At 36.0% G+C, this 26,335-nt stretch overlaps 3 protein-coding genes across 5 annotated transcripts; 1 reads left to right on the plus strand and 2 right to left on the minus strand.

The window, feature by feature from the left end:
- Positions 1-2,561: 2,561 nt before the first annotated feature.
- LOC111008938 (Galactosyltransferase family protein) lies at positions 2,562-7,573 on the minus strand. The gene is made up of 7 exons (XM_022281821.2): positions 6,943-7,573; positions 6,396-6,548; positions 6,231-6,313; positions 6,046-6,145; positions 4,763-4,876; positions 4,102-4,244; positions 2,562-2,921 (listed from the first exon to the last, which is right to left on the minus strand). Exons 1-7 carry the CDS (start codon positions 7,314-7,316, stop codon positions 2,836-2,838), a joined length of 1,053 nt encoding a protein of 350 aa, XP_022137513.1. The 5' UTR covers positions 7,317-7,573; the 3' UTR covers positions 2,562-2,835.
- Positions 7,574-8,121: 548 nt separating this feature from the next.
- On the minus strand, positions 8,122-18,981 carry ROS4 (Acyl-CoA N-acyltransferase with RING/FYVE/PHD-type zinc finger protein). The gene is given in 10 exon segments (XM_022287525.2): positions 8,122-8,657; positions 8,660-8,908; positions 9,052-9,256; positions 10,217-10,316; positions 11,139-11,225; positions 11,822-12,063; positions 12,416-12,498; positions 14,127-14,250; positions 14,847-17,862; positions 18,273-18,981. Coding segments are annotated over 9 exon segments (4,140 nt in total). The 5' UTR covers positions 17,784-17,862; positions 18,273-18,981; the 3' UTR covers positions 8,122-8,544.
- A 2,701-nt stretch (positions 18,982-21,682) lies between these two features.
- Positions 21,683-25,741, plus strand: LOC111013083 (UBP1-associated protein 2C). 3 transcript variants are annotated; one of them, XM_088119695.1, is made up of 2 exons: positions 21,683-23,109; positions 25,434-25,741. In XM_088119695.1, exon 1 carries the CDS (start codon positions 21,795-21,797, stop codon positions 23,106-23,108), a length of 1,314 nt encoding a protein of 437 aa, XP_087975821.1. In that variant the 5' UTR covers positions 21,683-21,794; the 3' UTR covers position 23,109; positions 25,434-25,741. The 3 variants fall into 3 exon arrangements, with proteins under 3 accessions (XP_087975821.1, XP_087975820.1, XP_022143148.1); XM_088119694.1 differs by having other exon boundaries at positions 25,439-25,741; XM_022287456.2 differs by having other exon boundaries at positions 21,685-23,109; positions 25,519-25,741.
- Positions 25,742-26,335: the final 594 nt, after the last annotated feature.

The raw sequence follows: 26,335 nt of genomic DNA on the forward strand, positions 1-26,335 counted from the left end.
AAAATGATGGGAGAAGATTGAATTTGACTCAATTTGTCAACACAATAAATTAAACAAAAACTCTCCCTTTTCTTGCAAAAGACACCTTGCAAAGCACTAAGTTAAATATCAAATCCAAAGTTGAAGAAAAAAACATAACTTAGCTTGTTAGCCAAGGAACCTTTTTCACCCAAAAAAAAAAAAAAAAACAATCATATGTCACAACATCCAAATAAATCCACCCTCAAATATCTTAATTCTTATCCAATTATTTACCCAATTATCCATAAAATCATTGCTAGTGATATTGAAACAACAATAATGGGATCATTTCATCTCATTAATGTGCAACAATTGCTATATATTTATCAAGATAATGGTGGGATTAGATGATAATTTGTTTGATTTGAAGCTAGATTTTGCCTTCATATTATAAGATATTGATTACCAAAAATCAAAGTTTTAATACCATTTCCAAAGTGGGCATTTGCTTGCAAGGGTTGTCATGATGCTTATTTGTAGCTAACAATTGATATGATTGAACTTCAAAGTGTTGTTTTCAATCATGGAAATCCCAACAGAAACATCATTATCACAGCTAGAAAACTCTTTGGCTAAATTTGATCACTGTTTTTTGAAATGGTACTATTACTTTATTAGGAACATATGTTACAAGGCTTTGCACCAAATTTTTGCATTATTATTCTACTTCAATAAGCATATTCATGTGATTCTTTTTGCCCTCACATTACAAAATAGAAATGCAATTTGGCAGAAAGTATGGAAAACCTTGTTTTCAAGCTCATAAGGATGCAAGTTTATGGGATTTTCTTGGGGGTATTTTGAAGATTTTGGGTAAAGATTTAGAAAGAAATTTAATCATTGAATGACTAGTTTATAGGCTAATTCATCTAATATGAAAAAGTTGATAAACTATAGAAGACGAGAAATTAAAGTCTGTGACGAAACAGTTTTTATGATATGTTTTAGAAAAAACTATTTTGAATAGGTGACTCGTAATTTACATACTTATAATTTCCTAGAAGAATATTAATTGTTCTCATAAATGAGTCGTTTAAAGGAGGAGAAATTTGGTTAATCAAGCTTATTTTCAATCATATTTTATTCTAAAAGCTAACTTTTTAAACAGTTCCTTAGTGCTACAGATAGTCTAACGAGAGGAATGGAAGTGATTGACACGAGAGGTCCGACAAGTGTTCTAGTTGGCGGGACGACTCTTGGCCGAATTTTCAACGTTCTGGGAGATAGTCTTTTCTTGAAGGAAAAGAATTGAAAAAATTGAATGAACTCTTTATATTGTAGGTTAGATATCCCCCTAGCTAGGTTGTTCCTAACTCTTTTGACCAATTCCAAATTGGCCCAATTCACTTTTTTTTTTTCTTTTTTGAATAATTATTAACAAAAATTCTGAAGTGCATGAAACACACATAAGATTTCTTTTTTTAGTACAACAATATGTTGAGTTGAGTATGTTCAAATTCGTCAAATTGTCACCAGCATATTATGCTTCTCTAGAAACATGAAATTTCCTATAGAAGTATATATTTTTCTCCTTCTGATTGCCTGACTTGGAAGTTTTCTTTTTAAAGTTTATCGACATGCAATCTTTTTCGTTATTACTTCATTGAATAAAATGCAACTAAATAGAAGAGTTCATAATTTTTAAGATATATATTTGAAAATATATGTGATGGATGTAGAAATGGCCAGTCTACATGTTTTGAAGAAGAAAATATACTAGAGTTCATGTTAGAGAGTAGAGCTCTACCCAGAAGTGAAGGTATATTTAGTGATAAAGACAAAACTTTGATGTTCGTATATAAATAACTTCATAAATAGTAAAGTTAGACATTACCAATAATGCTGATTTTAATTACTTTGAATTCTAATTTTGATTATTTAAAAAAAAAAAACAAGGATTTCAAAGACCAATTTAGACCACCTTACAATTCCTACTCAAATTTGAAGGACCAAAATATAAATTATAATTTTTAGCTAGAATGGGCAAATCATTGGGCTCATCATTATGCAAACCCTTTTATTTCCACTTGGTTACCTTGAGTTGCACTCTCCATTAAATTATGACACAAATGATTTTCAAATCCATTAAGATATTGATTGCTTTCAAGCAAAATGTTCTTCCTCTCTTGACAATGGAGGGAGGAAGAACTCAGCTAAATTCCAAACCTCCTCACAAGAACTTTACTTGTCACTAAAGACTCTCCTATTTCTCTCGAGCCAAGTGTTCCATAAGATCACAAAAAGCTACCCGTCACATAAACGCCCCTTTATCATGAAAGGAGATGGAATAAAACCTTCTCCTCCATCATAACCGTACATATTCTGTATCTAATTCTATGTAGAAGTGTTTCCAGTTGAATTGGAAACTTCAATTTACTTCTTTGAAAGTGAATAAAATAATTAGTTTCAGAAAGTTGAGCAAAGTGAATGAAAGAATGAAGGATGCCTGAAGGATATTTAGATTCCACAGCATGTCAGCCACGATCAGAAAGGAAAAGAAAAGGTAGAGAGTGGGAGGTGCTCAAATTTACAACTCTGCAGAAGTAAATAAGCCTTAGATATCAAAGAATGAGAACTGGGGGAAAGACACTAATATCTGATCACAAAAACAATTTCCTATTGCTCTATTTCTAAAGCCACCCCCCTGGAATCAAGAAGAGTATGAAACCAATCGTGTAGAAATCCTTTCGAAAAATACATATTCAGAAGGTAAAAAGGGGTGAAATCGACGCTATATGCTTGGGACTAAACAGAAAACTCCCTGAACCTGAAGGACGTAGCTCGACTCCCTTGAGAAAAATGGGGATATCATGTCTAGTCATCCGATGGTAAAGTAGGGGTCTTTGTACAGCTTTCTTTATTGTGAAGTTCCAACATTCTCTTTTCTGGATTGCAAAGCCCTGAAGAACAAAATTTATCTTACAGGATCATATTTTACTTCTACTTTATCAAGGCATCTAGAAAATTTTCACTATCTAACGGTTCTCATTGAAAGGTGTAATGATTTATATTGCATTGCAAATAAGCCTAAGGTAAATGTCACTGGATAAATTGTGCTTCAAGTTTCGAGGTATAAAACCACCTCCAAGATTTGATTGTTGAATTAAGGATAACAAACAAGTATTTCCTATGTGAAAGAATTTCAAGAAATTTGAAATTTTGGAAATATAACATCTCTAACGTAAGTCAATACTCAAGACACTGAACTGCAATTAATGGAAAATCCTAGTTCTCTATCCTCGTGAAATTGAATCAATTACCAAAAAATTAAAGCATTTACGGTCAATTGAAAGAAAGTAAATTGACAACATGTATATTAATTCTACATTTGGGCAGAAGTTGAATCGTGACGGACTGATAGTAAGGTGCTGAGTGTTAAGTTAATAAGTCGTGTTCAAAGATTTGGAAAGGAACTTGTCCAAGAAAGATCAATGGGCTCGTTTAGAAAGTCTCAATACAACGGAAGGGCTGCAAAGATGCCCTTGTTGAAAAGCTCACGTCCTTCTCACTGTTCATTGAGTTTGATGGATAGTGAGAATTTGTTCCCTATGTTGTTTTTTTTTTCTTTCAGTAGGAATCTGAAGAATTATTTTCTTAATTTGGTAGGACTTTCATGAGTTTTTCATCATTCAGAAAGAGAGCGTGAAGCAGTTGTTACGTGGAAATCCTTCCAAGGAAAAGCAAGGGAGCTGTGGGTCAATACTGTAAAATATTTTTCTGTGGAATATATGTTGAAAAGGGATATAGATTGTTTGACAAGGTGACAAAGGAATGGTAGGAGGTGTTAGTATGTACTAAAACTAATTTTTCATCATGGGTGTCTTTAGATGAGGAGTTCCATGGAATTCCAGTTGCTAGTTGGAATCATAATTGGGAGGTTTTTTTTTTTCTTTATCAAATACCTTGTATGGATGCCTGGATGGAGTGTATTGTATTAACGGGAGTTCTATATTTTTATTGTATTATGATGTGAGCATGAAAAGCGTGTGGCGTCTTTGAAACCTATGTAACTTTACACTATATCAGATTCGTGTTCTGTTTCACAAAAATAAAACTACATTTGAGCACAAGAATACCAACCTGAACACTTGGGAATATCCCATACTGCAATAGATGTAGGCGTACAGTCTGTTGCACAGAGTGCTTTATTGTTCTCATGATTAACATTCATAGCGAGCATCCAAGCACCAATTGTTACATCCTCATTGCTGAACATGCGGAAACTGCAATTTTCATAGAACATATTATAAACCTCATAAAGATTCCAACAACAATTCAACAGAAGAGACTTTTGTTTCATGTATCAATCAATCAAACATATCTTTCAATCTACTCTCTTTTGAATATCATAAGTTGCTTTTTCAACAACAACTATACGCATGAATATTTCCATGTGCCTGATTTTTAGAAATCTAAAATTATCAAAATGCACGTTTAATTTGGCAAAAATTTTATTGTTACAGAACAAGGGAAAGAGAAAAGAGAGATCAAGGCATGAAGATCAATTTTTGACACTAGTATGGTTGATAAAACTTGGGAAACAATTGATTCAAATATCTGCATGTCAAGTAAGAGCACCAGAAATTCTACTAACAGGTGAACTTTACATTCAGAGAGTTATGCATACTGGAGATGGATCAGAGACTCAGAAGGACCAAACAAAGAATCTTTAATTGAAAATTGGTAGTCACATTATTTAAAGGTACACGCAAGATTAAAAGTTTTAAAGAAGTAAACTTGCCTATTATTTTTAAGAGCAACCAAGCTTGCAACAACGTCAGCAGAGAGGATATACATTGGACCGTAGGCATGAAGGAAATACTCATTTCCGAGCAAAGGAGACAGTGGCTCGTACCTACAACAACAAAACACTACATACATATTACTAATCAAACAAAAGGGAAGTAATCAATAGGAATCATCAAAACTCAACTGGAATCTATCCGTAAGATGGATAGCATACTTCATGAAGTGTCATAACCCATATTAATTCTTGTATATATGCCCCATTTCTCTCTTGGCTATGTTTTATGGTAGTGCCACAGCTAACTTTAGCATACGTATCAAAAAATTTAAATCTATTAATTTACTTATAAAGCTTTTAAGTTATAGCAGTTCTGATCTACTGCTCTCAAATGTTAGTTAATGATCAAATTGGAGTATTGTTTCCCTCCTCTTTCAGCATGGTGGTCTTGGTCTTGACAATCTAGGTATGCACAACAAGTTCCTCTTAATCAAATGGCTTTGGCACTACCTTCCTATATGAAACAGAAAGATTGTGAACATTGTTTCTAGTATAGATGAGGGTCAGACATGATGTTGGACTACAGCAAATAAATTTAAAAATATTGGAGGGGCCAGGCTAAAACCTATTCTAGAGTTGAACTCGACATTATACAAACCTTCCCCTGCCATTATCAAGTTTCTAGCACAAAAAAATGGCCGATTCCAAAATGACTGGGACAGTGTTCTTACTAAAAGGAGGATGCTCCCTTTAGAGATTGGATACAATCTAGGTTCTTTTTAATTCCACACTTTTTCTCAGTGCTCCTACTCCAACTTAGTCGGTAACTGTAGTCCTTCTATAATCAATTATAATAGACGTGACATGGGTATGTATGTATGTGTACATAAATATACACACACATGCCTCACTCTCTCTCTCTCTCTCTCTCTCTCTCTCTCTCTCTAAATATCTGTGGTATGGATCCCACCCAACCACTCCAAGGGGGAGATTTCGTGCACCCAAACACCAGTGAATTCTGCCCAGAGGCTAAGGCTTGAACTAGGACCTAAGCTATAATTCCACCAAAAGCCTCAAACCCGCAACCAACAAGGCCACACTCGGGGCATGCTACCCTCTTTTCTGAAACCTTAAGATTTAAAGTTACCCTAAAGTTAAACCAAAGACAGAAATGTATTAACAAATACCAACAGGAAAGAGAGTTGATCCTCAGATATAGAAATATAGAACATAACAACATTGGTAAGGTTAAACAGAAAAGTCCAAAAGAATAAACAGACCATTTCAACTTTGAATCTGTGAAAACTGGGCCTTTTTTCATGCAGCCAATGTAAGTTTGAGGGTGTGAGCGTTCTTTTGCCAGTAGAAGCGAAAGGCGATCTAGCAAGATGGAACCAACATTATCAAATACTAAAAACATCATGGAAATCTACAAATAATGAATCCATTTAAAAAATATGGTCACCTGGCCTTAAATATATATCATCATCAGCTTTGACATAAAACTCAGAATCATATAGTGCATATGCAGCTTTAAAGAATGCTAACCTGTAATTTAGGCATAAAAGATTAGTAGTTCCAAAATAAATGGAATCAAACTTTTGTTCAATACTACTTTGTCCATACTAACGTTTTATAAGGTAGCCTACTATACTCTTCTTCAATATCCAATAGCAAAAAGTCATCGTACTCTGCTACCTCCTTTTTGAGCTCCGACATTTTCAACTTGTCATTTGTCTTTCCAATTATAAATCTGAAAGCCAAGCCAGTGGCTTCTTCCAATCTGGGAGCCACCACTGATGTCAGTTTACAAATTACTACAAGCACAACTATGAACCCACTGAAATACCATATCATTCCAGGAAGTTGCATCATATCAAGTGCATGAATATTCAGAGTTAAACAAAAATCTTGGGGCACGAAAGCAAATAGGATAGATGTTCAGGGGTACGTCACTCCAATGCCATTGCCCAAAATCAAGCGAAAACAAATACTAGCATAAATAATCATAGACCAGCATTCACCAAGATCAATAGGTAAAGATAAAATCCGAAGCCTAAGTCACGACAAGATTCAGATCAGCCGCAAGCCCACCAATTCTAGTTCAAAATGCCAACCAACACTCACAAAACACCCTTGCTTAAGAACACGAATCACGAAAAAGAAAGAAACGATACCGTTGAAGCCCTTCCCGATCAGAAGGCAACCAAGTCTGCCTCAAAGATCGACGCCGGCCATCAGATGCAAACCCGGTCTGGATCCCCACAAACCCCATCACTTTATGACGCTTCTCATCGCCGCCAGTTGCTCCAGTACCTCCACTAAAAACACCACCAGAAGAACCCGCTCTCTCCCAGACGACTTTGACACTCCTCGGCTCACGGATAGAACAATTAAATCCGGGGCGAGTAAATAAAAACGAGGTGAGTCCGAAGATGAACCCAGAAATGCCGAAGAGGATACAGGAGAAGAGGAGGACTGAAGATCTGCGGGAGTAGAATGGAGAAGTAGGCGAGTGGCGGGCGTGGAAGACCTTAGGCGACGAAGGCATGGCGTAAAGCAAAGCGTCGTAGAGGTCCCCAATTGAGCTCAGTTCAGATTACATGGAATCGGAAGAAAAACGGAGATGGTGGATCATTTCTGAGCACAAATTCGATCGGCTGATCGGAGAAAATGGCGGTTTCAGAGAGAGACACCGAGTCTCTCTGGTTTTTGGTTGCCGGTAGGGACACTCAGCTCAGATTTCATTCTCTCTCTCTCTCTCTCTCTCTCTCTCTCTCTCTCTCTCTCTCTCTCTCTTTTTTCTTTGAGTAAAAAATAAGCTATTAAGGCAAAATAACCAAAAGAAGTGTTGATTTAATTAATTTCTTCTTTAAGCTAATTAATTGTACCAAACTTTAAAGTTTTTCAACTCAACTTTTCTTTTATTTTTCATATTTATAGTTGCTTCTAGGAGTTATTTTAGTAATTATCCTCGAAAGAAATATGCAAAATTAAACAATATTATGGACTTCGACTCATTAATAATCTGGTCATTTCATAAATGTTAGGAAGAAAAAAAAACAAGAGATTTTTTATCAAGAAACCCAAAAAAAAAAAACATTATTTCTCCAAGAATCGAAGATTCAAATCCTTCCCTTTTATATTAAAGAGGAGTAAAATAACAAATTTTACCATTCTTGTCCTCCCTTTATTTATGACCAACCCATCCTAATAAGTTAGTCACAGTTTTAAAATTTTTTGAAAAACAAAAAAAAAGACTTTTTTTTTAAGTTTGACGATTTACTAACTCCAATTATTTTAATAGATGAATCATTCTATAAAAATAAACAATGATCAATTTGAAGCACATAACATATAAAAGTCATTTTATATCTCTCCTTAGTATCAATAGTGTTGTTTCTTGGAGGGGAGGGGAAAAAAGACCTATTATTCTCTGCATGAAAAACAGGTTTGTTTATATAGGATCAGATTTCAACTTTTCATTCAACAATGAAGCTGTTTTCAGGCTACAAAAGGATATGCTTCATCATACATACACATAATACCTGCGGATCCTACATTTCAAAAAGTACCATCTTTTAACCTGAAACTTGGTCATTCCCTACTAGCGTTGGAAATTCATGTTCACGGGACAGCTTTGAAAAATGGTCCTGTAAACTCATTTCCCCCGGACGACTCCTCTTTAATCCTACTCACCCTCTCTAAACTTCCATTTCTGCCTCTGCATTTACCTAAGTTAGAACAACAGGTTCTGTTGAACTGCTGCTGTACAGGTTCTACAAGTCTCCTTCTGAAAGCTGGATGTCACATTCCGCACCAACGTCTACTTCTAACAACTCTTTCCCTTCTTGGGTGCTGGTTTCAGTTGTGGCACCAACTTTGTCAGTGAACAGTTTCCATCAGATTGTATTACTGACTTAACAGACTTCTGTTCTGGAGTATCATCCACACCATTTGATTCATCCAACTGTGACGATGAATTGATTGGAGCTGGATTTCCTGTCTTTTGATCATTGTGTTCTGGCAATTCTTCATATTTCGAACATTGCATTTCCATTCTAGGACATGCTTTGTCGGGACAAGAGTGCCCGTCGCAATGTTGTTTTGACTCGGCATCGAATTCTTCTACCGATTGAGTTCCTGCTTTAGTTGGTCGGTTCAAATGAGACAATGTTATATCCTTTTGTTCTAAAATTTCTTAATCAATGAAATTACTTTATCAGATGAATACAGTTTAATTAACACAGCAGATGAGTCTAGTGCTAGGAGCAAATGATACTTGCCTTCTGTCTTCTCTGTATTTTGACCACTTGAATACAAGGCTTTTTTTAGTAGTATCGTTCCAGGAAACACCATCAAGTTGAACCTGTGAAGACTTTTTTTCTCATCATCTTCCACAGGTATGAAGCCAAAACCTTCAGTCCATGTCTCCACCAGAGTAGGAATTGCAGCAATCACAAGCTTTTTCACCTTAAAAGACAGTAGCATCTGGAACATCCACAAAAGTAATGATGAAACGAGACTTTGACAGAAAAATATACATTGGCTAACATGTACTAAAATGTGCATGTAGCAAAATCCAAAATTGTAGTGTTACCAATAACATGAACATGAACTTTCAAACAACTAAGTGACCAGAGAAGACTGAGCTCTATTAAAGCAACACAATTGCCATTGTGCCAAAACCAGTTGAGGTTCTTGTTAATGGGAAGATACTTCAAATTCAATCCCGGGCTCAGAAGTTAAAATAGGGATAGTGAAGTTTGAGACAACAGAAGGTACACGTTGCAACTGGGAATATGTCGTAGAAGAATGTTACAACTACTCTTCAGAAGTATTTTGGCATTTGCTTGGCTCGGAATATAGGTTGTTGCTTTATGTTGGAGGAGATACTATCTCATCTGCCATTTCTTGATAAGGGGCATATTCTTTCGCTGCTGCTCACTGCAAATCTCTTAAGGCATCTACTTCTAAAGAGTTTTCGTAATTATCCATTAAGACTTGCTCTTCTGGATAGGAGTCCTTTTTTAAAATTTAGTCTAGTCTTGGTTGACTCCTCTTATTGGGCTCTACTGTTTTGCTGGCCCCTTCTGTTTTCTTTCATTTGATTTTCCATTTTAAGAAACTACCATTCGGATGTATAGTGATGGTGCAAAAGGAATAACAAATACACCTTTTTATGACAGAGATGTGGAAATTTCCTTAATTTCCAAACCAAGAACTTCAGTAACATCAAACCTCTTTCTCTCTCTCTCTCGGTAGTTAAAATTGGGGTTTATGCATCTAAACTATAAGGTTTATGATCTTTGGTTTTCCAGACTCATAACCTTCTACACAGGTTGACTAGTGAGGTACGTTTACGTAGCTCTTTTCCTTCCACTTTGTTGCATATCCTTTCTACAATGAAGGTTGCAAATGTTGAGTTTCATGTAAGGCGTGGAAAAATACCTCTTCAATAGCATTCAGCAGACGCCTACACATTCCCTGGCGACGATATTTACTGCAAGTTGCAATAAGAGGCATCTCAGCTAATTCTGATCCATGTACCCTGCAACAACAAAAGTTTGAGTAAACAAAGAAAATATCAACATATATATTTGCAATACGTTACAAACAGTTAGAACCCTCCAAAGAATAAATATTTCCACTTGCCAAATATCCTTCAAAATCAGATATATAAAACTAATGGATGGCAAGCAAGCAACAAAAAGTGCTAGCTCCAAAATTACTATGTCAACAAGAATCACATACCAAACACGACAGAATTATGTTAAAAGTAGGACTTGTGTCTTTAAAGGAACTCATAGTGCAAATCAAAACGTGGTATCAGTTACCACTTTTAGTTTCTTTCAACAACTGTAAGAACATTATTATAAAAAGAATGTTTCAGAAGAAAGATCATACGAAGCAGTGAAGGATGATTTATTTCAGCTCAACACTATTATGTACGATGAAAGATCCAATTTTGATACTCTCAGATCCAGTATGCTCTCTGGAAGGAGATGTCTTTCTTTGTCTATATATATAAGAAACAAAACTAGTATTAATCAAAGAGGATATACAAAAGAAGGATATGAGATTCTGGAAGGAGATGTCTTATCTCCGTGTTATGTACATGTACAATAATGTGAGACAATCTGGGAGAATCCTTCATTCCATTCTATACGTGACTGGAGTTAGATATATAAAATAAAAATTACAATAAATGATTCATATTAACATGTACAAAAATGTTGACAATAACATGGTACGTTCAACATTTCTATTTGGAGGAGGTAAAAAACTGCATCAAACTTTATAGGAATACTTTAACAAGCCAAGACGAATATATTTTAAAGCTAAAACACTACCAAAGAAGAATTTAGGATACCTGATAGATGCTACACATAGCAGCACATCATCTTTCTCTAGTATCACTGTGTAAAAACCATGAAAGTCCAGACGAGGAAAATTTGACCTACACATGCATCAGAGAATAGGAAGAGTTGATAATCATAAATGTTTGTTGAACGATTTAATAGATGACAGTTTTGAAGGAGCAGGATGGACATGTTCAATAAATATAGCATTGCCCTGGTAGGTTGACATGATCCTTCACCTTCTTGGAGTGTTTTAAACCACAAGAGCAACAAAGACTCTTTCTAAATTTTTATTTTCCTATAGAGATTAAACAGTGCTGGAAGCTTTAGTTTTAAGCTGGTGTATTCTGAGACCTCATCTGATTTATTTCAAATGATTCCAGTAGCTCCATTCAAAATGAAATGCAAAAGATGTGGTGAAACCTGCACTTTGGAAACTGTGGCTGGAAAGAAATGCAAGATTTTTTAAGAGAATTTGGGAGTTCCTGAAATTTAATGTAGCTCTTTGAGGTAAAAATTCTTGTGTCTTACCCCTCCTTTTTTACTAATACTATTGGGAGGGTATTGTTGTGACCTCCTTTTTTGTAGGTTGAGAGGATGTCCCATTTTCTTTCCTTGTATTTTTCTTCTTGATAATGAAAAGTAAATTTCTTATCAAAGAGAGAAAAAGAAACAAAAAAAAAAGGGTACTAACTTCCAGCTGTACACCAGATGTGGTATCATATCAATTCCTGTTCTCGGATCTACCATGGACAAAAAGCATTCCTCCATGATAGTTAGAGCCACTACTAATCTGGAATTGCATTCTGCCATCATAGCTAAGCGTTGGGTAGATAGAACTTTCTGGTCATTATGAATGCATCTAAGAAGCATCCATGAATATCCATCTGGAAACTGATTAATCAATCCAAGTAGTGATTGAAGACCTGCGTAAACCTGCAGACATCAGTGAATGACATTATGTAAATAATCAGAATCAGCAAGATCAACAATAGGTAGGTAGTTATAACCATGACGCACTTTAATAAAGGCTCAGTATGCCTGCATTACGTAGGTCACCCAGCATAAATCAATTTACAAGGCACTAATTCCAAATATGAAGAAATGTCATCTACGAGGAAATTGGGCATTGAGAAAATTCATTATTAGGGATTTTTACCCTTTCATGGTTTGAGAATTTATTTATTTTTAATTTACATCTAAATGCATATGAACTCCATTTTTTCCAAAGCCAATAAATTTGTCACTATAATAAAAATAATAGGACATAAGATTCATGCAAGAATACCTTCTGACAGCTGCCACTACAAAACCAAATATGAGATTCTACTCCAGGATCAATGTCTTTTTGCTTCAAGCATCGCCCATGATCTGTTTAAACCACTATTTGTTAGAAGGATACCCCATTTTAAGGAGCTCCCTCATAATAACTTGAGCTCAAACAGAAGAATAATTCCTTCTCAAGATGCCAACGATTAGTATAACAATTACCAATAAGAAACTAAGTTTGGCATTTATGAGTTTACAGTGGTGCTACTGAAAGTAAATTAAATGAATTACTTAGCATTCTATAAAAATAAAATAAAATAATTGTTTGGCATAATGATAGGCTAAAATTCGTTGAAATATCTTTTTCTCAATTCCGCCTATTATTGCCATTTCTGCCCTTTTTTTTATGGCTTGGGTTAAGGGCCTAAGGCTGCTTTTGGCCCTCCCTATTAGTACATTTCACCCTACTGATAAAAAATTTTCCTTAAAAAACGGTAGATTAATAATTGAGGATCAAAGAGTCCCTATGCAAAGTTATTCATAAATTCCCATTTCATCATGTCTTCAATAAGCCTTAAAACAATGGCCTTGTCCATATAAAATTCAATTTCCTTTTTCTAACCAAATAACCTTGAACGTCAATTTGTATGGTAAAAGGTACATCAGATCCCCATGAAAGATATATCAAATATAGGGTGAATTCATACAGCAACTTTTTGCAGCTTCTTGCAGTTCATTTGAGATATGTGATTAACTATAGATATGAGGACTTTTTAGAGGAAATGATAACTTAAGACAGGGTTCTGACAATGGAGAATCTGAAGGTGGGAAAGCTGAGGCACTTTCATCTCAAAACTTTTGGTTTCAAATCTTTATAGTGGCATAGAAGCTTAGGATACTTCTATGTTCAAGTAGATTTGGAATCGCAAGTATCAAAAGGCAATCAAATTCTTTGTTTGTTCCTCAGCTTTTGGAGAGGTTAATAATCATGAGAAAGTCCAACAAGGATACCCATGAAAGATAGATCAAATATAGGTTGAATGATTCTTCTGCCAAGTTCTGGTTTTATGCGCAGAAGCGATGAGAAATTCTCAAAGCATCTGTTCTTCTCCTGTCCTGTTGCCTAGGAGTTATAGAGGAAGCTTTTTAAATTTATTTGGTTGGCCTATAGTGACCCAAACCATGTCAGAGATTCTCTTCTGTTCATTTGTGTGGTCACCGTTCAAAGAAAAGGCAAAAACCCTTTGGCTCAATCCAATTAGAGTTTTTCAAGGGAGTCTCATAAGCGAGAAATAGGAGGAAAGATCCCTTAACAGGTCATGGGATGATATTCTTTCTCAGGCAAGTTTGCGTTCCAAAAACAGTGTTTTATGTAGTTAGTATTTAACTCTGATTTGTGCCAATTGGGTAAGGTAAGGTTCTTGCAATACCTCCGGCCTCCTTTTACCAGAAGACAATATGTATTCTACCCTACAATAAAGAAATTTCAACTCTCAAAAAATGAACCATCCACAGTCATAAAAAATTATTTGTGACTTCTCAAAGAAATCTAGAAATATTTTCCTTGTAGAAATCAACATGTAAGTTTCAAACCTTAAGAAATCTAAAGAAAATAATTTTATTGCCATAGCAAATGCAGTAAACCAGTTAAGCAATAACAGAGTTTTTTTTTTAATTCTTGAACAATATAAATATAAAATAAACAATTCAAGAGTAGGCATAGGAATTACACTTTTGCTCGCACTGAGAACATTTTAGTGCATCAGAAGAACTTGAAGCCTCTTCATAATCCACCAGACCACCACAAATCCGGCAAGTACAGTTTAAGCAATACCAGTTGCCTTCAGGGAGCTCCTAAAGTTCAATAATTAGAGACGTTTATTTAATTATATAGAAAACTGGAAACTGAGCAATAACAATATTAAATTTAATTAAATTAAATTTTAAAAAAAAAACCATCGAACTCAATCACTTGACGAAGAAAAAGGCTACAATGAGATTTTTAGACGTTGGAGAAAATAAGAAGCATGATATATCATTTGTTTGCCAACCCGTACGTACAAAGTTTAACACCCAAAGAAGTTACTAAGGAAAACAAGGATAAACTGGACTGCCAATCAGTATATTTTTTTCTACACGTTGTCAACAGTAGCATGCTTCCTGTCCCAGAGCAATTAAAAGCATCAACTATTAGATACAATGCTATTTACCACAAAACTGTCACCCCGTCTACTAACAAATTTCAAGAAGTGTGCAGAATAATTTTTAAGTTATGACATAATCAAGGAGAGATAAAAGTGAATATAATCATATTGAACATAAGAAAACCTAAAGGAGTTAAAAAGAAATGAGATTGATTAATAGTACAGTACAAGTATTACACAACACTAGGGTGCAGTATGAAGACATGAATATTCACCATCAAATTACCAAACGTTGAAGAGACAAACCTGAATGGACAAACAAGAATGATGGAATGTAGAGGGGCAATTATCACAGCATATTAGCTCTCCCCCGTCACCACAAACACCACATGAATCATCATTTCGATCATCTTCATCAACTTGAACTGTTCCAGTCCTACTTCTCCTTGTCTTATACTCCGTAGACCATGCTTGAAGCTGGCATAACATGAAAGGCTTCCCAGAGTCCAAGAAAAGATTCAAACAAGGGCGACTAAATTTGAACCCCGAGTGACTTTTAAATTCAGAAATCGTGAGTAGCTCGCTGCAGCAATTGCAGATGATGCCATCTCCAGTGATCCTACCATATTTAACTACACTATCATCCTTGGGATTTTGATATTGGATTATATCATTAGAGGATATAACCCCAGCATCTAGCAACCATGACAATACTGTTCTAGCCCCAATGTTATACCACTTCCCATCTTTATAACTCTTTTCCCCATTACCCAAGCTTCTTAAGAGTAGCTTACAACTACTCTTTTGACTTTTGCGGTCCCTTTTTGCTCTAGATTTTAAAAATTTTCTTACAGGGGAAAAACCAGCAGTACTTGAACCGAAATCTTTGTTTCTAATTATGGCTGAAACTAATAGGTCATCATCCTCAATTTGACATTCACCCAATTTCTTCTTTCTGGTTTTTGAACCCCTAAGACTGTCATAAATCTTTTTGAACTTTGAACCTTTTCTCTCGGAATAGCATGACATAGGACTGAGCGACAAGCTCTTCTCGTGAATGTCCTTGTTTTTAGTATCAGCTATTTGGGACTTCTGATCTTCTATCATATCCAACTGAGAACAATTCCCATCAATATCCCACAACTTAGTTTTCTTTCCTGGAGTCACATTTACAATGTCAATCTGAGGTGGCACGGTAGGATTAATTTCAGATATCCTTTTACACTTCCGACGCCATTTCTTCTTCAAAATAGAATGTGCAGCAGAAACTTTATTCTCTGTTTCTAACTTTGAAGCTGCAAAGAGCAGCCCACCTTCTTCTTCATTTTGTGTAGACTTCTGTACAACTCCAGAGGCACAAGAATGAGATAAATCATCGCTTGTAGTATAGTTTTGACAATCATTCAGAGATTCATCCAGATTGTTTTCCACCTTATCATTAAGGGGGACTTCCACTTGTAACTCTTCTCCTAGGGAACTCATAAGTACATTTTTATCCATTTCATTAGGTTTTTCAACTTGATTTTCAGAGCTCTGTTCATCCGAACAATACAAAGTGCTATCCTGATCAGGAGATACAGGGCAAGAAACTCTGACAACATTATCTGAATTTCCAGACGGAACACCATCAGGCAAACATCTATGTTTGCAAGTGGAACCTGATAAATAAGCAGGTAATGATGCTAAGTCCTTGCTGTCTATCTTCTTCCCAAGTTCATTACAATGACTGCCCATGCAATCGGGACCAGTCCCTACATTGGGGACATAATCACACACCCTTGTAGAAAAGTTCACTGTTCCTTCTTCTGTATGGCCATAATAATTGGAGAAACTTGTATCACAGGTTTGCTCATCAAAAGCAGAATAGCCCCCATCAAGATCTTTCAACACAGTCTCTGTCAACGCACTCTTGGCAGATGGTGAATGATCATGGAGTGGTGATGTATTTTTGTTGGCAAATGTGTTGCACATACTATCTGCATTTGTTAAGGTCACGAAAGTATCAGTCTTATTGCTCCCATTAATCCCAATACTACGGGTAGCTCTAACTACATCTCCCTTCCTAAGTGTACCAATCTTTCTGTCAATGAACACAACCACCACATAAGGATCTAGAATGACCCAGCAGTGTGCCAACATAGTTGTAGCTCCTAAATTATTCATTTCCTTCCCAACCTGTAACAGTGTGTCAGAAAGATCAAATAAGAATTGATGAATGCCAGTCCATTCCTTGCTGTCAACTTCCTTTACAAAACTACATCTGTTAGCAAATAGGAGTTCGCCACAAATCCTCCAAGCCTTGGAAAATTCACGAATGACCCTCCCCTGGGGTGATCTATAAACTGTTTCCAAATAGCGTCTACAAGGTCTTTTGCGTCTTTCAATAGACCATCCGGCTGCAATAAATAAGTGAACAACATGATAGTGGAGAAGAGGACGGGGATCCCTTACCAAATCTGTCTTCAAGGAAGTGTCCAGTTCTGGACATTGAAATCTCGTTTGTCCTACATCCAGATGTAATGGAGATCCAAACTTCTCATCAAGTGTGACAGAAGGACTTGCTACCAACAGCCTGGTCATGGAGCTCTCTTGGGAAACAGATGAAGCACCAACTTTATTAACAACCATATTGGATTCATCATTACCTTCTAAATTTAACGTTGTGCATTTTGATACATGAGGATCACCCACATTACTGTCCATTTCTACAAGGTTCTTTAACAAATAGCAACTTGATATGATACCCTGGCTAGATGATTCTACAATGTGGAAAGTGAATGATTCACAATCACAGTCCTCGGCTGGACAGCAACCCGCAGAAGCAGGTTCTCTTATTATTTCTGATGAGTTCATAACTTTACCTAGATCAGGTATAGAATCCGAAGGTTCATCTTCATCAGTTGAAAGTTTTATTCGCTTTACACTTGCATTCTCATTTTTGTCTTCCACTGAAGTGCATTTGCATTGCAAACTGTTTCGTACAGAACCACTTCTATTATTTTCAATAGCACTGTAACATTCATCGGGCTTTATATTTCTTGAGTATGAATGGCTACACACTGTTGAGAATTTACTACTTGAGCATAAAGATGCATCATTAATCTTACAGGATTCATGTTCGTAACTAAATGCCTTACAAGGACACTTCTTATTAAAATGGCTAGAGCTATTCCCAAAGAAAACCTCCTTAAAAATAATGTGTTCATTTGCAGATCCCTCAAAGTCGTCGTCCTGGAAATCCATAAGTATGGATCAGAATCCTTCTTAAGCTACCAACCCTCACTTATCCACCCCGCGCATACACTATTTCAGAAGGAAGGACCTGTAGCACAAGAAATCAAACCTGAATTTCGAACATTTAGAAAAATAAAAATTTTTACTTAAATCAACTCCAATAGAAAGAACATAAAGGCCATATCTTCCCTGGGGTCAAAAGCAGAAGACGTGGGGGAAAAAAAACAAAAATAAGAAGAATAGGCGGTTGCTCGAACCCTTGAAGTAGTTTCTGTCGATAGCCTACATTCTTCGACACTCGGCATTGCAGATGCCAAATAGAATAGAATGTAAGACGAAATAAACATGCATTAGCTTCCCATTTCCAATAGGTCCTTGTGGCAATCTCTATATCTAAATCCGAACAAGTTACCCAGAAATCGCGCAACTACATTACCAGTTTCCAGAAATCCGACAAAAGAGAAGAAGAAAACAAAAATTAGAAAACCTTTTTCATACCTATTTGCAGAAATCCCATAAGGCCAATTGTCAGAAACCGCAAGAACATCGCCTCTCTCCCTCCTTCCATCTCGAAACGCATCCAACTCCGTCACACAGCACGCGGAAACCACATTCATTCATTTCCAGCTAAATTAAAACAACAACAACAACAACAACAAACCCACAAACAAAAACCCATCAACGCAGTGCGCATTTGCCACCAACATGCAAATGGAATAAAAAACCAGGAAACGGATTAGGGTTAAGAGATTGCGGAATGGTAATAGGTATGGAAGAAATCTGAGGGAGAATGAGAATCGGAACAGCTTTTCCGCAGCGAATCATCACCAGCAACAGTAGCTTCTTCACGGTTGGTCACCAAGCCAAGAACGCAAGATATCTTTGAGAAACGGAACAGTACCCCCAAGTACAACAAATGGCATACCCATCTACAAGTACTCGCCTTTTCTCTCACCAAAACCGTTTCTTCTCGCCCTTTTTCTCTCTCTCTCGCCACTCGGGCTTTCCCCCATTTTTGAGTTTTTTTTCTCATCCCCCAATATCATCAATAGACCCACTTTGCCCTGTCCATTTTTTTGGGTTATTTTTACAAACCCCCCTCTAGATTTCTTTCACAACTGGAATTCATTGCAGGGGAGGCAGCATCCACAACTCTATATTGTTAAATTTTGTAATGATTTCATCAAATCCATAAGCTTTGGACAGCCCATTTTTGCAGATGTTTCTTTTGTTCGTTTTATTATTTCCCTTTTTGGGTTTGTGATTATCCGATTGGGGTGTTTGTATTCGGATGTGGCTTTTGATCGTCCTCTAATTCAGTTTTTGAACAATTTTCAAAGGTTTTATTTCATTTATTATTATGCTTGTCATCCTCACTTTATTTTGAACTCCAAAATATCTATATGTATATGATCTCTACTTTTTTCAAAAGAAAAGAAAAAAGGTTGTGTTTAAAGGTTGATTCGTTTGGATATATATATATTTTTTAAGATGACATTAGAGTTTATGGCATATTGGTTGAAAATTAAGGCTAGGATTGTTATTAATCAAAAGTTGTATTTTTTGTTATTTATTGTTACTTTTTTAAACGAAAATAACTTCGTCAATAATACTCATTTTCGGCTAGATTAAAAAGTTACGTTTCTACAAAAGTAATGTCCCAAACTATACCATCAATTATTTTGATCCGAGAAATGTGCGATTGTATGTGCTAGTTGATTTGTTTGTAACCTTGATAAAACAAAGAGAAACCACCGATTTCTACTTGGTTCAAATTTCTTGTGCAATTCATAAAATCTCAGTGATGTATATAAATAATCATCCAGCAACTGATTCCCACCGGTTGGCGTGATTTTTCAAAAAAACTTATATATAAACAACTAAATTATAACGTGCTATTATAAATAAATAACTTACAAAGCTATAGTTCACTATATGAATCTGAATAAGTTTGAATATTATTTACACGTATTTTCATAAATTTGAGTGTATATTATCAATAGAAGTGATTAAAAAAAAATATTTTTTTAGTGCAACAAATACGAAAAGATTCAAACTTCCAACAAATATTTAGATGGATAAAAAATGTCTTGATCGTAAACTATGTTCATGTCCACGTTGTTTGTTAATACATTGTCATTGTTTCTCTTTTGAGGGTGTTGGTATTAACAATAATATAGCCTTATTTATTTTGTATTATAAAAGAATATAACATAGTATTTTTTCCGTGTTAGAAAATAAATAACATAGTGGAATACACATGAGATGTTATAATATATATTTTTTAATTATAAGATACGGTACTTACAATTTTATTTTCCAAAGATTTTGGACTCCAACAAAAATAGCCATAAAGTGGAAAACTCGTAATTATATAATAAATACTAAATGAATCCCGTTATTTTCTCTCTTTCCTTTTTGAATGCGCGCATTAATATTCGTACATTTATTTATTATTAACTTAATATTAAAAATGCTCTTCCCGTAGCCAATTATTTTGGTCAAACTGACGGGCGACCAGATGTGGTTGGACTGTCAGATTCTTTCGTCACCGCCTCCGTAGTGGAACAAAACCCTTTTGAATACAGTTCGTTGAGAATAATATGGGAATATTACAAATTCTGTTACATTTACCGAAATTGTAGAGTGTGGTATTATGGTGTCCTATATTTGGGGTAATTTGTTAGTCATTTACACTTTTGTGTATTTCGGTCAATAAATTTATAAATTTCTCATTTTAATAAAAAAAAAAATATAATGGATAACTGAATTAGTTAAGACATGAATATTCGATCAGTCGTGAATCCAAATCACGAATTTAATACATGTGAATTTGAGAATAAAGTTTTTTATTTTTTAATTTTGTACCGTTGGAAGTTTAAATATCCACACCAAATATTTATTATGTTAAAAAAATACTAACTTAGTACCATGTTTGTTAGTATTTACTAAGTCAAATGAATAATTAAAATACACCTCAATACTAAAAACTTGAATACCACAGTGAAACATCGAAACATTTAACATTTATATAAATAATGTTTCAACGTGGTTGGGAGTTTAACATGTCATCATTGTAGTATTACCATTAAAGACGAACATGGCATTGGAATGGAAGTTCTAAAGGTTCAATACTACGATGTCAAAGTGCCAACGTGGGAGCAAACGTGAGCTTAAAAGACATCTTATCTTTTAGAGACTGTAAGTTCAAGCCCCATTTCTATATTTGTTGCACTAAAATAATTATCAATATGTAAAATTGATAGATTATAGACTAGTTGATGCATCTCAACTATACAATAATAATAATAAAAAAATACATGTATATTTTACTTTGTTTTTAAACCATGCTCGCTTTGGCATATATATATTTCTCTTGTATTTTCACTTTTGTTATAACTAGATTTCACATGATGTGCCCTATTTTTAAAACTTTTCCCTTAATTTTTTTTTTATTTTTTTAACAGATAATTGAAATGGCTATTAAATATATTTCCCTCGCATTTTCACTTTTGTTAAATCATATTTACCTATGATTTCGAATTAGATTCCACATGTACGATCCCTATTTCTAAAATTTGTAACCCTTAATTTTTTTTTTTTTTTTTTTAACAAATAATTGAAATGGTTATTAATTTTTTTTTTGTTGATAATTGAATAATTGCATGCTTCCACTCTTGCAATTTCTTACACGTGTTTAGAATTTAGATGTGATATACGGATTGATGGATTGAAAGCAGTAGCAGGCAGGGGCAGAAACGTAATCGACAAATTTAGGGACAAGTTTGACATAAATAGTTTTCCTTAAGGGTATAAATGGAAATTTTATAATTTTAGTGGGCCTATGTATACCTTACCCAATTATTTACATCGGCCCAAAAAGCCCGAGAAACGTCGATCGGACCGTAAAAACAGTCGAACGTTTTACCAGTTGGCGACTCCGTCGTCTGGGGTTAGGATTAGGGTTTACGCTCTCTTCTTGTTCATTGTTTTCCCTCCACTTGGTTCCACTACTCGGCCATGGACGTCGTCAAGAAGCGAAAGATTGACGAAAACGGCGTCCTTCTCGCCGACTCCGATCACTCATTCTTGAAACTTTCACCGGAAGATGCTCGCAAGATCATCGAACGGTTCACTCCGGATCAGCTCATCGACATTCTCCAAGACGCGGTTTCCCGCCATTCCGACGTGCTCGACGCTGTACGTTCTGTTGCTGATCCTGATGTTTCTCAGCGTAAGCTCTTTATTCGCGGGCTTGGTTGGGATACTTCAACCGAAGGCCTTCGAACGCTCTTCTCCGCTTATGGTGAACTTGAAGAAGCCGTCGTTATCTTAGATAAAGCCACGGGGAAGTCCAAAGGATATGGATTTGTTACGTTTAAGCATGTTGATGGTGCTCTATTGGCTTTGAAAGAGCCGAGCAAAACGATTGACGGGCGTGTCACTGTGACTCAACTGGCGGCCGCGGGTAATACTGGGTCTAACTCGAATGCTGCGGATGTGTCGATGAGGAAAATTTACGTGGCAAATGTTCCGATTGATATGGCTGCTGATAAATTGCTTGCACACTTTGGTCTGTACGGGGAGATTGAGGAAGGGCCTTTGGGGTTCGATAAACAGACGGGGAAGTGTAGGGGTTATGCATTGTTTGTGTACAAGAAGCCGGAGGGTGCACAAGCAGCGTTGGTGGATCCGATCAAGACAATAGAAGGGCGGCAGGTAAGCTGTAAATTCGCCAACGATGGAAAGAAGGGAAAACCTGGGGGTGCTGGGCCTGATGGTGCTCAGGCCTCAGTAGGTAGTCAGGGTAGTGCGCATGGAGATGGGGTGGGTATGCCTTCGCAGGCTCCGATGCCTGGTTCGATGGGTGGACACTATGGGGGACCTGGCGGTATTGGGTCGTACGGTGGGTTTACGGGAGGTCTCCATGGTCCACCACAGCTTGGTCATAATCCGCTCAATTCGTCGTTGGCTGGTCCAGGCTTGCCCTCTATGAGTAACCAGGCACAAAATTCTCTGAATGGTACTGGCGGGTATGGTGGTGGACTTGGCGGGCCTTACAGTGGTGGATATGGCGGTCCTGGACCATCTAGCTTTTCTGGTTTGGGCGCTGGCACAGCTGGCGGATTGGGTGGTGCTGCAGCTGGAACAGGATCTGGTTTGTACCGGTTGCCCCCTAATTCTGCTGGAATGCCTTCAAATGGTTATTCAGATAGTTTGCCATATAGTTTATCGTCATCTGGTTATCCGAATCAGCACCAACAGACAGGTACATCACCAGCGCCTCGAGTACCGCCTGGGGGCATGTACCCTAATGTGCCACCTTTTTATTGAGGTAATTTTTAATCATGTCTTTTATGCTCACTGCTGTTGCATTAACCATTTTGTTCCCGTTTGTCATGCTGATTCGTTTCTTTGATCACTATTTGATGGTAGTAACTTTATGTTCTCTGCTTTTCTGTTGCATCCCTTGGATTTTATTTCACCTATCCATTGTAGTACTGTGTATTTGTTTTGTTTTTTTTTTAAGTATTTGGCATTTGTGCTATTGCTCTTGCTGGTGTACATAGTAGCGAATTTTATTGTTTGTGGATATGATTTATGGCCGGCTTTTCGTGTTGTTTGTTCCATTGGCACCATTCGATTTTTATTCATCGCTGTTGCATTATCTTTGTTTCTTAATGCCTGATGTTCTAAAGATATTGGATTTTAGTGTAAATGTGTTGGGTCATATTTTTCAGGAGATAATTGTTTCTTTTTTGTAGTCCAGTTGTTTTTGGAGGCATGGTATGGTCATGATGATATGACATTTTTCTCAGTAGTACAATTGTGCTTTTAGTGCCCTGTCTTATTGATCTGCAGTATTTTTTTTGTTACCGCGTGCTTCAATTTGATGATCTATTTATTTGTCAACTTGGATATATATTTTTATTTTCAGAACTATATTGCATTCCACCACGAGCCTATTAACTTAGGCAAATGGGTAGAGGGACAGCTCACTTGTCTCTTTTCCCTGACTTTGGTGCTGTTGTTTATTCCTTGGCTTCTCTATGTTCCTTTGTCATCTGTTGTTTTGAGAACATTCCTTTACCCAGTGGTAATCTTCTTTGTTGCAGACTTCCTCATTTCAATGTTTTTAATGCGTCTTTTCATTCCGTCTTTTCATTCCAGTGTGGTTTGTTTTTCTTTGTCTTCTTATGCTCGGTATTTCATTCTTCTGTGTTTGTAATTTTGGCGTAGTTATGTTATAAGGTACTAAGATATCAAAATATTGTCAGTAGGTAAGTATTCCTTGTAATAGAGTTGATAACTTAAGAGATGCCGCTGGGAACTTATTGATGGTATCTGCCTAGTAGTTTACTTAACTAATTTTAGTTACTTTTGAATGTGACAATAAAAGGAGATTGGATGTAACATCTTTTATGTTAACTTATTTATTCTAAGTTTCGCCCTCCCACCTTTTTCACACATGCTCCATGGCCATGGATTTTTGGAATTTGATTCTCCATGCTTTTGATTGGACTGTTGCCCTCCCTTTTGACGTACAAGATTTGCTTTCATTAGTACTTGTGGGTCACCCTTTCAAGAAAGCTAAAGAGATTATGTGGAAGCACTTCATTCGAGCTTTTCTTTGGATTTTTTGGAATGAAAGGAACCATCGACTATTCCTAAACAAAGATCTGCCTTTCATCACTCTTTTTGATAATAGTACTTTTCATGCTATGTCTTGGTGCAGATCATCCCACTATTTTCATTCTTATAGTTTGAACTCTTTATTAACCAATTGGAGAAGTTTTCTACAACTCTTTTGGTTTTTGGTGGGTTCGCCCCTCTCTTTGTAATTTCATCCATCAATGAAATTGTTTCTTATAAAAAAAACTTATTTATTCTAAGTTCTTAATTAATTTTTAGTCTATATATTGTGATTCTTTGGAGTTGGAAAAGATTTCAATCTCTAAAGTTCAAGCTTCAGGTCATCAAAGAATATAGGTGGTTTAATTGGTTATAATAACCGTGGTGAGTGGCATTTTTAGAAAATACTGATTTTTCACCCACCTTGTTGATGGATGAAATATTAATTTCTTCTCCTTTAGAAAATCATCTCTTTAGTTGCAACATTGAATATCACTAGTGTTCTCAGTTTCATCTGCCAAATTCCATTCAGTCCTCATACTCTTTGCCCCCTTTGGTCCATTGCTGTCTACGGCATCCTTTCTTTCTTCTCTCTTCTTCCCATTAGTTTTCCTTTTCCTGTCTCCTTCCTGCCCTTTTTTGGTCGATGGCTTTCACTGTCTTTGAGATTGAATATGGGGGAGGACTTGCATTTGGGCTATCCTATTTGCATTTGTGTAATACTATAGTATTCTTCTTGGCAGGGTTTACTCCTCATGGCATAAAGCGAAACTCAAAAAAAGTCTTGTTTTTCTTTCGAAGTTTTTACTTCATGCGGTATATTCTTTCTTAAATTGATAATAAATAGTCTATGGTCAATGGACGTGATTGAAATTGATTGGTGTCTTGAATTTTATGTTTGATTTGCAACTTTTGATAGCTATGAAAAAGTTTATATTTGTACTTTTAACGTGTTATGTTTTCAGATGGTATGTCATTTTGTTTTGTTTTCTTGCTGTTGATGTTATTAATTTGATCCTGCATTAGGATAGGTTCCCCTTTGCATGATGAGGTGATTTGGTGAATTGAGTTCAACCTGGGTATTTGATTTGGTTTATCTTGTTGGATGCAGATGCTTTATGCGCTTCACCTGATTGCGTAGAATGCCGACTATCACTCTGGTTTGGTGAATGTATTGGATGTGCTTTTATGACCTCTTTTATAGATGTATTTATAAGTACTTATAGAAAGAAATCATGCAGTGGTGTTTTTGTACTTAACAACAATTAATATGCTTTTGGTCTTTCCCCTCCAAAATAGTCTAATAAATGATCACTGATTTCTGTTTTTCCCCATTTTTCTTGTTGAGGACTAGGTCCCCAAGTTTTATATGGATAGCCATTTGCTGTGGTCTATCTACTTAAAATCTCTCTACAAAATTTAAGAGTTGGGGAGTGCTTTATGATCTTATGATTTTGTATGTCTGCTGGATGTTGGATGGAGGTTTGCCTTGTGCACTTCCAGTGGTTGAATTAGTATTTCATGTTTCTTTGACATCATACTTGAACTTGTGATTGGAAGGATATTTTGGCAGTAACCATTCTTGCTATTTCTCGAGTTTTTGTGCTGCACGCAACTTATTATTTGGTCTTGGATGCACCTGTTGGTGATCGAACACTTGTGAATCAAACAGTTGATTTTGTATGTGTAGTGTTCCGTGAGTTAAATATGTATCTTTGGGCCGTTTGATGAGATTGAATGCAGCATAGAGGACCATTTTACTTGTGATCTTGTTTGCAACAGTTGCTTTATGAAGTTGCACGGTTTCCCTTGGATTCTGGGGATTATTAAAGTGATCAAGCTAGTTGTTCATTGTGAATTTGTTTTTGCTTTACTGGAGTTATCTAGCTGGACAAAATGTCGAGAGTTTTTATTGCACATGGATTGCA

Source organism: Momordica charantia (genome assembly GCF_013281855.1).
Source record: "Momordica charantia cultivar OHB3-1 chromosome 11 unlocalized genomic scaffold, Mcharantia_2.0 BLBB01000011.1, whole genome shotgun sequence".
Lineage (NCBI taxonomy): Eukaryota > Viridiplantae > Streptophyta > Magnoliopsida > Cucurbitales > Cucurbitaceae > Momordica > Momordica charantia.